The 12,181-nt window shown below is 45.0% G+C and overlaps 4 protein-coding genes across 6 annotated transcripts in view; 2 read left to right on the forward strand and 2 right to left on the reverse strand.

Annotated features, from left to right (window-relative positions):
* Positions 1-4,063, forward strand: part of LOC105557690 (histone-lysine N-methyltransferase, H3 lysine-79 specific) — a 12,118-nt gene extending 8,055 nt beyond the window's left edge. The window contains exon 11 of the mRNA XM_012005000.1: positions 1,033-4,063. Coding sequence (XP_011860390.1) covers positions 1,033-1,472 — 440 coding nt within the window. The 3' untranslated portion in view covers positions 1,473-4,063. The remainder of the gene's footprint in view (positions 1-1,032) is intronic.
* On the forward strand, positions 4,064-7,241 carry LOC105557701 (A disintegrin and metalloproteinase with thrombospondin motifs 2). The gene is made up of 5 exons (XM_012005015.1): positions 4,064-4,184; positions 4,259-4,471; positions 4,569-5,332; positions 5,975-6,342; positions 6,411-7,241. The coding sequence occupies exons 1-5, from the start codon at positions 4,068-4,070 to the stop codon at positions 7,178-7,180; spliced, it is 2,232 nt and encodes a 743-aa protein (XP_011860405.1). The 5' UTR covers positions 4,064-4,067; the 3' UTR covers positions 7,181-7,241.
* Positions 7,242-7,332: 91 nt separating this feature from the next.
* LOC105557700 (dnaJ protein homolog 1) lies at positions 7,333-10,055 on the reverse strand. The gene is made up of 2 exons (XM_012005014.1): positions 9,828-10,055; positions 7,333-9,244 (listed from the first exon to the last, which is right to left on the reverse strand). Exon 2 carries the CDS (start codon positions 9,230-9,232, stop codon positions 8,183-8,185), a length of 1,050 nt encoding a protein of 349 aa, XP_011860404.1. The 5' UTR covers positions 9,233-9,244; positions 9,828-10,055; the 3' UTR covers positions 7,333-8,182.
* An 85-nt stretch (positions 10,056-10,140) lies between these two features.
* Positions 10,141-12,181, reverse strand: part of LOC105557698 (cysteine-rich protein 2-binding protein) — a 5,358-nt gene continuing 3,317 nt past the window's right edge. The window contains exons 3-6 of one of the 3 annotated variants that reach the window (XM_012005013.1): positions 11,584-11,802; positions 11,188-11,514; positions 10,589-11,122; positions 10,141-10,521 (exon numbers count right to left, since the gene is read on the reverse strand). In XM_012005013.1, the coding sequence (XP_011860403.1) occupies positions 10,166-10,521; positions 10,589-11,122; positions 11,188-11,514; positions 11,584-11,802 (1,436 nt within the window). In that variant the 3' untranslated portion in view covers positions 10,141-10,165. Of the gene's footprint in view, positions 10,522-10,588; positions 11,123-11,187; positions 11,803-12,181 lie in introns of all 3 variants that reach the window. The other 2 variants (XM_012005012.1, XM_012005011.1) reach the window with 2 other exon arrangements.

Genomic DNA, 12,181 nt, shown 5'->3' on the forward strand with positions numbered 1-12,181 from the left:
TTAATACTTTTTTGAACAGAATAGTGAGACAAATCAACCGGTGTAAAGAAAACATAATTGTTAAAAAAAAATTTTTTTATTACTTGTTACAAAATTGTGTTTTCTTTACACCGGTTGACTTGTATCATTATTCTGTTCAAAAAAGTATTAAGGTAAGATGACAAAAAAATGAATATTTTACAAGATATTTTGTAATTTATGTCAAGATATTGGAACTTTCAAACCTTAATAACTCAAAAAGTTCTTAATACAAAATACTTTATTATAGCGTTTTGGAAAGCTCTCGAGGTCAGCTACAAGAATATGTAATAAAAAATAGGGGATGCCATTTACAAAAATTGGGGTGACCTTTATTTGACCTTCAAATAATTCTTCAAGGTCAAACCAATAGTACCATCTTATGTCCCCCTCGAAACCATACAACTTTTGTCTGAAACATTTTTGTCTGCTGGGCTCAGTTTTCGAGATATTTTACTGTTCAAGTTAAAATGGGACACCCTGTATATGTATATAAACGCATGATGAGAGAGAAATTGGTGGACTGTACTTTTAGTGCATGTTGCATGAGAAATTTCGTGTTTTCTATTATTTTCCATTTTTTGACTATTTGTGATCCAATTTCAATAAAAAAAGAAAGTATTTCAACGTTTTACATTTTAATTTGCATCTATTTTAGCATGATGCATTTCATATTTTTTGCAATAACACAATAGTTTTAAATTCAATTTCAAGATACATCTGTAGTGTTACGCAATCTAATATTGTAAATAAAACTGATTTCAATTTCCGTATCTAAATGTACAACTATTGTCTATAGAAATTTGAAATACCAATTTATATTCGCAAAATTCTTCATCGATGGGCAATGATTTTACTCTTGTATGCATACAACATATGTATAAAAGATAATTGCGTGTATTATATACCGTATCCGATTAATGGCTTATTTTTATGAAAAGTTAACGACACATGACCTATCCAACTCTCTATTGTATCTACGTTAATGATGATTAATAGAGATTAATTTTGCAGATGGGGAGGATTGGCAAGATCGCATTAGCTCAGGATTTGATCGCTTGGTCGCGTTCGCTTCTACAGAATTGGACAAACGTAGACGATCAACGGAAGGAGTGAATACAAGTCCCGATAGTGGATTAGGTTCAGACAGCGCCGTAACAGGGCCACCGCCTGTAGTACCTTCTCCGGACGAAGCGTTAGGGCCGCCGAGAACACCTTCTCCGACTAGCCCCCGTCCCACAAATTCAACCAGTAGTAATCCCCCGAGCGGCACATCCTCCTCGGTACCTTTGAAATACCAACGACAACCAGATCCTGAGCGGCATCACTTTAAGAAGAAGTTTTTTCACCGTGATTGGAATAATTCTGCCAGTACCAGCAAGTTTCGTCCCAAGGGCAAAGATTGGGATTGGAATCATTCCGGGCAATGGCCTTCGAATGACGAGCAATCCTAACTTTGTCTACATTGCGCGACAGATAATTTTCTATACGAATCATAAGTGTTTTCTTTTTCGCTTTTTTTTCTTTCGAAGCCTAGGTGAAGGAAACAAACGGAACGTTGTTTTTACGTTTAAACTTATTAAATTATTACATTTGTTCTCGTTTTGTTATTCATGATTTTCTTTCACAACGTCACGACCACACGATCATTTGTGGCTTTAGAAGCGAAAAGTCTTTTTTTTTTGTTTCATTCATAATACATCGAAATAAATTAGTTTTGTTAACAAGTAGCCGCAAGTCTTAATCAATTATCATGATATTTCGTTCTTGCTGAAAATGTAAAAAGCACCGACGAACGAAACGACTAATTTATTCCGATGTTGCTCAGTGAGGAAACGGAGAAAAACACTTGCGTCTGCATGTGAACGTTTCAGCTGATAAACTCTTGTAATTATACATTTAATTTGAAATAAATTAGTATTATACACATAATGAATATAATTATAACATTATTAATGTAATTAATGAATTTCAAGTTTATATTGATTAAGATTGCAAGGCTACTAGCAATTTCCCACGTTGTATTGAGAATTTACAGATTTTGAAACAGAGCTTTCAGATATTACTCACTGACGTAGCATTTTAACGTATTATTATTATTATTATTATTATCATCACTATCGTAAGTAATCAGGTTTTTTTAGGGTTTTGTGAATAATTCCCATCTCTCATTAGGTCTCTTGTAACAATAATACAATATTGTTGAGATTGTATGCCATGTCTTTGTAGATTTACTAAGGTCTCGTAATCTACGCCTGTATACACATGCACAGAAAACACATGACACAAACATAGATGCATACACTTGGCTTGATTGCTACACGTTAGACACGTTAGACACGTTAAAGAGATATTATAATGTTGTAGAGATCCATAATGTAGGTATGTATCATAATTATGTATGTATGCATTGTACGTGCGTATATGCGTGTATGACGTTTGATACGTATGTTTGATACGGCGGTATGTATTACAGGCGTATTACGGTAGACCGAGCGATTGGCATTGGAAAAAAAGAGGAGAAATTAAGCCAGCAAAACCTTTGTGTGTTCGTAGCAAGTATTGGCTACAAATTTTATATATGGCTATATCTTCCACCATTTGGAGGATATATACCTAAGTGTTCACTGTGGTTCATAGAATTATGGCAACGGACCGTGGAAAATAGTCACTTGAAATGCATTCGTATTTTACGTGGAAAAGTTGCAAGGTAAATTTTTGTTTTCGGTACGCGTCTACATCTACATCATTGTGTGATTGTGCGAAGTATCCAAAGAATGGCAGTTGCGAGTCGGTTTACAAAGTTTTACATGATGCGTCATATAATTGAGCATCATACATGATTTTCGGTGCTGCGAAATGAATCGAGTAAACGTTGGATAAACAAGTAGTACTTGAGGTCGACGCTTTAAAAAAGCGATATTGTATGTATAAAGGTCCTTTCTTTTTCACATTGCCGAGTTATTGCGCTCGTGTACAGGACGATTTTTAATTATATGTCAATCGAGCACATTCCGACGTGATTTATCGTTTGTTAATACATGTTGCGATTTTAGGATGCGCTACGCCGCGGCGCGCCGCACGTGTGGACGACGCTTGTAGCATGTTTTTATTACGATTGGAAAATCTAAATCTATGCGTACACGCGTATTGACATATAATTTGATTTCATCTCGTATGTACATACGTGTCTTGTTACAATTGTAATATTTAATTTCAAAGCTGCAAGTATCACTTGAAAATATCCATAATTGATTCCCTCTTGAATTATTTTAGAGACAACATGTTTCAAAAAGTGTTGTTTGAAATGAAATAATACAACTGTAATATAGAGATATACCTATACATATATATATACATATATGGAAGGATCATCATGTTAGACTGTGAGAAATTGATTATCGTATTATTTAATATATCCTCTAAACGTCATATATTTATAGTTGTAACGAGCATTGCCAAGCATGCTAGATACACTGCCGAATCTTCGAATGAATTAATTTTATTATTCATCGCAATTATTATTTATTGTTTTTATTGAGATATTTTAATACTATTACTATTTGGTAACAAGTAAAGTTTTTCTCTATTATTTCTACCTTCCCGCATCTAGCAGTTTTCTAGCGGTACTTTCGATATATCAATAAAACGATTGCTTTGCGGTTATTATCGTATACTCGTTGTCACCTCCTTTACCGAGGCGCAGTTTATCAGCGTACAACAAATGACAAGTTCCGATATCGGTCTTTACGAGTTGAAAGTTTTACAATTCAATCAAATTACGGTCGATTAAATAAATTGGTTCTTCCGCGTCACAGGTAACGCAGTCCCGCCGCTGCAGGTGGCACGAGTATGTTGAGTACGTGCGTAGGTGTCAATGACACGATGAATATTTTTAAATACAGGTACCAACATGCACTTTGTACGTAAACTTGCGAATAACGATAACGATAACGAATGTGTACGGGTTTTATATCTTGGATGTATTTAAATATATAAAGAGACGTTGGCGTTCCTTCAAGTACTTGAACTTGAAACACACAAAGAACATGTCCTCCGTATCGAGGTTGATGTTTATCATTTTATTAAACCAAGTGTACTCGCGTAATGTACGAGATACCGAGGTAATATTGTTGCCGGTATGGGATTCGAAAGGCGCACTGGAGGTACGTTTAAAATGGTTTAAAAGGCGCACGACTGTTGGAATGTATATTTAATTATTGTTGGATTATATTTGCAGATTCCCTTAACATTCGAAGCCTTTGGGCAGCTGATCCAGTTGAATCTACGTAGAAACGACAATATAGTATCGCCCCAGTTTCAAGTCTGGAAACACAATGCGAAGGGCATCACGGAAGAATTGTCGCAGTTAAGTGCACCGGATCCTTGCCATTACCTTCACAAAAATCACGTCGGTTCCGCAGCCATAAGTTTTTGTCAAGAACACGGACTGGTCGGTGACACCCTTTGTACTTTGTTGCGCTTTGCGGATACGTGATGTAAGATGTAAGATGTAAGATGATGGAAAGTGTACTTTTTGTTGGAGGTAGCACGGACTCGTCTTTCTGGAGGACGTTACGTTGGAGATTACGCCTTTGCGAGACGTTCTCGCGGCTTCATCCTTTGACGGCCAACTCGTCGACGACCGTTACGTTGAAGAGGAGGAAGAAGAAGATGAGGATGAGACGAGGCTTCCGTTAGGTGGCAAACCTCACGTGGTCAAGCGATCGCCGTCGAGAGCGAATCTGGATCGAGAAGCGAAGCGACGCCGAACGCTAGATTCCAAGGACAGCGAGTTGACGTTAGAGCTGGCAGTCTTCTTCGACGAGGCTGCGTATCGCTTGTTCTCGCCTTACCTGGACGAGGACGACGAAAAGATTCGCGACATGTTGTTGGCATACGTGAATGGCATCCAAGCGCTCTATCACCATCCGAGTCTCGGCGTCCCGCTCGACATCTCGTTGATTCGCTTGGACATTATCGAGAGGCAGCCACTCGACCTACCGCACTTTGGCGGCGAGAGAGGCAGCCTGCTGGATTCGTTTTGCAATTACGCGAATGCCCGCAATCCCGCGGAGGACGGTGACTCGCGCCACTGGGACATGGGCCTCTACGTGACTGGGCTGGATCTTTACGCGATCGAGAGCGGAAGGAGGAACGGCGCTACCATGGGACTGGCCACCGTCGGCGGTTTGTGTATCCCGCGCTATTCCTGCGTGATAGCGGAGCTGGGAGTTACGGATCAACTCGGAAAGCCGTATCCGTCCGCGGGCTTTACCTCAGTTTACATCGCCGCTCACGAGATCGGTCACAAGTAAGTCGAGTACTCTCAGTAGCAGGGTTGTAAACCGGAGCAAAAATACGTTCTTTGGAGCGGTTTTGAACCGACTCGAATTAAAAAATCGCTCCGAAAAACGGATGAATTTACGGAATAAATTATTTGGAACTTGGGATGTAAACCGAACCGAACCATTGAAGTTATATGCTACGAGAGAACGGAGCGAATAAGATTGTAAACCGGAGCATAAATACGTTTTTTGGAGCGGTTTTGAACCGGTTCGAGTTTAAAGACCGCTCCGAAAACCGAATGAATGAAGTAAATTATTTAGAACTTGGAATGTGCAAATCGAACCGAACTGGTGAAATTTGCACATTTACCACCTCTCCAGCTATGTAGCAAAGACTCAAACGTGGTAAATCTTTTTAAATAAATTAAATCCTTTTTAGATAAAGAAACCGCTCCAAAACCGGTTTTTCATGCTCCGGTTCGAAACCGGAGCGTTTTAAATCATAATCAAAAATGGTTCGCTCCGGAATGATTTTATAATTGAAATTTTGATCCGTTCTCTCGGAGCGGATACACTTCAATGGTTCGGTTCGGTTTACAACTCTGCTCAGTAGTGAGACATGGTGTTACCTTATTACGGTCGTAAGCTTAGGACGTTGGTCTGTAAAGTTTAGGAATGCCGCACGACTCGAGCGGCAACGCGTGTCCGAGGGACGGATACATAATGTCGCCCAGTAGAGGAGTCCGAGGCGAGACGATCTGGTCCTACTGTAGCCGCGAGGTAGCGGAGACTCTTACGCGGACCAAAGTCTGCCTCTTGGACCGAGCGGAGCCACGAAACGGCACGGATGCGGTTGCTCACGATCACTCGCGGTATCGCGACCTACCTGGGAGAGAGTGGACCGCCAAGAGGCAGTGCGAGTTACTCTTGCGCGACAAGGACGCGGACGTGGTCACGTTGGATCAGGCCTGTCAGTCGTTGCAATGCGAAACGCCTCACAGAAGTGGATACTACTTTGCAGGGCCGGCGTTGGACGGTAGGTAGTCGCGCGCACGTTGCCAGAGACGCTCGAGGCTGATCCTCCCTCCGTTTTTCTCCCCCCAGGAACTCGGTGCGCGCCCGGTAGCGAGTGTCGCGGCGGGGAATGCGTGTCCGTTGCCGACCCGTCGGAATTGTCCGACGGTCCAAGAGGCAGCTGGAGCGAGTGGAAGGAGGGCTCCTGCGAAAGCGGTTGCCTGCAAAGGTCGAAAGGTGCTCGAGTCAGACGACGATTCTGCGAGACTCGAAGTCGTAGGACGACGGCGAGGGATTGCAAGGGCCTGTATTACGACGTGGTCTTGTGCAAGGATGAGAAGCTTTGCAAAAGGAAGCGGAGGACGGTCGAGGAATTGGCGACGCTGAAGTGTGCCCTCTTCGCCGAGAGACTCGCAGCGTTGGACGGCACGGCGAAGGGACTGCAGGCGGCTCACGAGGCCGACAGGCCGTGGATGGCCTGCGCTATATTCTGCCGACGGAAGGACATTGCCGCTTATTACGCGCCGCGCCTCGAATTGAACGACCTTGGCCTCGACCCGTACTTTCCAGACGGTACGTGGTGCCACGCCGAGGAGGGCCAGCGTTACTTTTGCCGTCAGCATCACTGTCTGCCGGAGAGCTTTCGATTCGGGAAAAAGCTACAGAGGACTCATCGGTATGACGAGGACGAGGCAGATCAACTTGGCCCGCAAAATGCGCCGACCAGTCGACGACTCGGAATCGCAAAGTACCTGACGTCAGGGCCGGGTGGTCTACCCTTGCTGACCTCTGTGTCGCGCGGCGAGGACGATTGGGTCGACGACAAGGATTACGTAGAGCTACCGCGGGCCGCGATTTAGCGATTGTAAGAGGATCCGCGCGAAAAGCTGTCTCGAGAGATGAGCGCGATGACGTCATCCTCCTCGCTAGCTATTTTAAGAGTGTCCCGACGTTATATTCGTATTTCCACAGGAACGGGGAACGGAGAAGAGCAATAAAGAAGATGCGCGTGTATCGTGTAACTTAATATTTCTCATATTTAGCGTACAAATAATTAATCAACCATTAAACTTAGGAGCAATTGCATAACGGGACTTGTGTGTGTGTGTGTGTGTTGGCTTAGAGTCCAATATACATGTCTTCGTCAGTTTGTGTCTTGCAATATTTAAAATGTAAACAAAAATTCTTTATACTATATTATAGACAGAGTGTACGTACGACAAAAATGATGTACGAGACTGGCGGAGGGCAATATCTGAAACGTTCGTCTCTCTCTCTCTCTCTCTCTCTCTCTTCGTTCTCGCAAGCTTTTAGTAAACAAGTACGAAACTAATAGAATTTCTGATATTGCACTCGCGTTATCATACACAGCCTTCGTACCACACGTGTATCTCTAGAACGCACGCATACACACCCACGCATACATGCACATACGTATATGTATAATGGAGAAAACAATGTATGTGATATATATATATATAATTTTATCTATTTAGATCTGTGCTTAACTCTTTACTTTATTCGAGATTGGGACCAATCGCGCTACATATAGACACCAACTCGCTGAATTGAATTACTGAACTGAATACCGACGTGATGCCGAAGAAAATACATATTTGTCTCATTTGATTTGACCTCTAAGAGCAAATCGCGGAAATGTTTCGTCGTTCTCGATCAGTTTCTCTCAATGCCGCCGTTGCCGTCATCGTCGTCCTTGTATGCGCTAGATCCATGTACTAGAACGTACACGAGACGTATCCGTATCCGTAATTTCGCTGACCGAGACGATTCAAGGTGTGATTAAAAAAGAGTGCGTCGACATTTCTTACGTTACGTTTGCTTCTCCCGATCGATCGACAAGCTCAATTAGGTAACGTGTCGAACAATATATCCTTGGCGCTTTGAGTCAGAGTCTCGGGGAATTTGATGTCGAACGACACGAGAAGATCGCCCTTCCGCGACGGTTCCTTGGGGAAAGGTAGACCGTGTCCCTGGAACCTCTTGACTGTATTCGGCTTGACAATCTCCCGCGTTAGGTTGAGAGGTATCTTCTCGCCGGTTAGCGTAGGAACTTCGACGACGGTACCGCACAAGGCTTGCTTCAAGCTCAGTTTGCACGTGTATCTAATGTCACTGCCTTCTCTCCTGAAGAGCGGATGCGGCTTGTCCCGGATGATGAAAACAATGTCCGCGGGTTCCCTCCTGGGCGATTGGTCGCCTTCTTTCTGGAAGGTGATCTTGGTGCCGGCTTTCCAGCCCGGCTTGACGTTGATGGTGAGCAGCTTGTCCTCCTTCTTGGCGCTACCGTCCGGCTGTATCGCCCGTCTGCATATCTTCATCTTTTTCGTGCAGCCGCGCAGAATCTCCTCCAGGCTGATGTACAGGTCGTGCTCGATGGCGGGATCCTGGGCGCGATCCTTGCCGGCCCCCTTGCCGGTGTTTGGGCTGGCGAAGTTGAAGGAGTGCGACCTGAAGGCGCCACCTTGCCGCGGCGGGCCCATGCCGAGGCCGAAGGGGTCCATGTCGATGTCCATGTCGTCGTCGTGGAAGGCGAAACCGCCGCGGTTACCAGCGAACTCGAACAGATTGTGAAAGGGGCTGGCCGAGCCGAAGAATTGGGCGAACGTGGCTCTCGGGTCGCCGTGGAAGGTGTACGTGGCGCCTCCCCCGCCCCCGCCGGCCGAGGCACCCCCTTTCAGGCCCTCCTCGCCGAATTTATCGTAGACCTCCCTCTTCTTCGCATCCGACAAGACCTCATAGGCCTCGGCTATCTCCTTGAATTTCTCCTCCGCGCCGGGGCTTCTGTTCTTGTCCGGATGATATCGCAGGGCCAGCTTCCTGTAAGCCTTTTTTATCTCCTCGTCGCTCGCCCCCTTGGCTATGCCAAGTATCTTGTAGTAGTCCTTGCCCATCTCCTATCCTGCCTGAAACAGTGACGGATTTAGCTGTGTTACCTCCCGAGGAAGGCAACCTTGTTTGTACAACAACACACGATGACGGATCTCTTTCTTCAAGGTATCACGTGCGCGCACTCGCTATCGAACGAACGAACGGAACGAGTGGACGGACGCGCGCATTTGTCAGCACCGTTCGGTAATCGGAAACTGGGACGGGATCGCACGAATTCCCTGCCATTTTTTTCCGAGCCTCGGGCGACGGAGAACGATGGAGAACGATGGAGAAGAATCGAGAAGCGTCGAGAACCAGCGCTCCAACACACCCACGTACGTATCATCGATATCTATTTCTGGCAATGATGACCGCGAATACGCGACGAATGTTACGATTCGAGCTGCAACGCAAAAATAAATACCCCACCCTTGGATCGAGTTCCGTGTCATTGCCATTGTGTCGACGTCGTCGCCGCCGTCACATTTTAACGTACGGAGGGCGTGCGATCGATTCGTCCCGATAGGGTTAAACGGGTCGCAGCAAAGGTAAAACAAACACGGATCAACGGTGGATCCTTATGCCCCGTAGCTGTCTACGATTTTCATCGCCACTTACTATTTCTGTCCCGCTCCTATGTTCGCCTCGGGAGCTCGCGTACGTTTCGCACAGGCCACGCAGGAGACACAAAAGCACGTAGGCTCGCGACAGTTGACAAGGAATAATCGCGAAGGACTTTCGCCGCTCCTACGCACCAAGCTGTACTAAACTGTCGCGTAACCTCGCCGTCCATATATATATAAACTTTCCATCTACCAGCTTCCGGAACTTTCGAGAATGAATCGCGCGACGGCAGCGCACCCTCGATGACGCGCGACGACCGCCGCGGCAACTTCGAATCGGAAATGAAGGAAGGTGACGCATTGGTACGAACGTTTAAATCGCATTTATTCAAGTCACCTACTTAAACGTAGGAACAAAGCGTGCTTGCATTCTCGCGAATTCGGCGGCATATACTTGTCGTAAAAGTCCTGAACGAACTCCTCCACTTTGAAGCCGAACTTCTGGTACAGTATTAAAGCGGGATTCGTCACCGACACGTGCAACGTCACGTCTTGGCCCATGCAGGTTTGTATCAGGTGGTACAGCATGAAGGTGCCGATACCGGACTTCCGCCACTCCGGCCGTGTGAAAAAGAAGGAGATGTAGGCCTCGTTGTAGCCGACGTACGGCACCAATATCGCGAAGCCTACGACCAGCTTCTTGTACAGCACCACGCACGTAAAGTCCGGATACTGCAGACACTCGGTCACTAAAACAGACGACACCTTTAGCCAATAGACGATACTTGCCCACCTGTCGAGCGAGACGCAACTTACAATCTATACCGGGCCAAAAGAACTGACAGCAGAGACTGTTGATCGCGGCAATGTGTTGCGGCCTGACGTAAGAATAATCGACGGGCGCCCTGGGCCCAGCTTTCCATCCTGGCTCGCTGCCGTTCACTTTCGCAAGCAACTCTTCCACGATGCTCAACCACAGCGGCTGACAACAAGTGTCTCGCCTTATGAACGGCTTCAATAGTCTATTCGTGTACGGACTGTGTACGGACGTCGGTTCGTTGTAGCCCTGTAATCTTTGTTCGAATATGCAGCCTAGATCGTCGCTGAAAAATCGATCCAGCACTCGGTCGCGCTTGCTCGTCGAGTTTGGAGCCACGAGATCACCCGATTTAGACCCGAAGCAGCGATCGACGTCCAACAGAGGTAGCCGATACTCTCTCTTGGTCTTTCGCACCGCCAACTTCCTGTACAATCTTCTAACGGCGGGCGGGGCTTTGTCTAGATCGGTCTTACCGATCCTTTGCAACAGATAGGCTTCCTCCTGACGAGTCATGGGCGATATCTTTTCGTCTGACAAGGAATACGTACATTATTATCGTCGAGAGAAAGTCAGAGAAGGCATTAAGAATAATTACTGGTAAGAAACGACTTGGATCGTTGGTCCAAAGGTCCTCGATGGCGTTTCGCTTCTTTAAACAAGGAGACTGGAGGCTGCTCTTCTTGTATGGAAACTGGGCTGCTGTTACTATCCTCGTCGTATCTTTCCTCCTTGATCTCTTTAACTTGGTTATCGCCGCTACAGCTTGGCGATAAAGCGCTCGTGTCGCACAACCAGTCACAGTTATCCATCAGCTGCGCCAAGTGAAAATTGTTGCTTTCGTACTGACAGTCGCGAATCAAATCGGAGATGGATGGGACGTTATTCTCGTTGCGCAACATTATTTCATCCTCGAGCTCCATATCTATCTCTACAAGATGCATCTCGATACAACTCGATATTGTACTTATAAAGGTATAAGGATACCACGTACCGTTTGGCTCGTCCTCTTCCAGTATAAAGTCGGATAACGTCTCCGTGGGTTGAACGTACGCCTGGGAATATATCGAGCTTTTGTTTTTCAACAGTTCGCCACTGCAGTTGCTGTCCTCTCCGACGGAGAGACTCGAGTCCGACGGCACGGGACTGCTCGATCGTTTACGAGATAATTTTCCACCGACGTGTTTCTTTCTATCCATTATCATTTTGTGATCTACAGAGAGAGAGATATTACGCCATTGTCGAGGCTCTTTGCAATTTATGTAATATTGATTGAGACGGGAAACTTATAGTCAACCCAGCTGGCCAGTTGTTTAATTAGTTTATTACACAACGTTTCGACCCTATTCTTTTTTCGGTCCTTTTCGAGTGATACCAAGTTCAAGCCTAGCTACCACAGTATACATTTATTTTATAACTTGACTCTGTCTTATTCGACGATGATGACTGATTTGGTATCACTCTATATTGTTAAAAAAAATTGTTTAAAAAAATTTTTGTTTATTACTTGTTACAAAATTGTGTGTTTTCTTTACACCGGTTGATTTGTATCATTATTCTGTTCAAAAAGTATTAAGGTAAGATGACAAAAA

This window comes from Vollenhovia emeryi, unplaced genomic scaffold (genome assembly GCF_000949405.1).
Source record: "Vollenhovia emeryi isolate VEMERY1.0 unplaced genomic scaffold, V.emery_V1.0 DF939430.1, whole genome shotgun sequence".
In the NCBI taxonomy this organism is placed as follows: Eukaryota; Metazoa; Arthropoda; class Insecta; order Hymenoptera; family Formicidae; genus Vollenhovia; species Vollenhovia emeryi.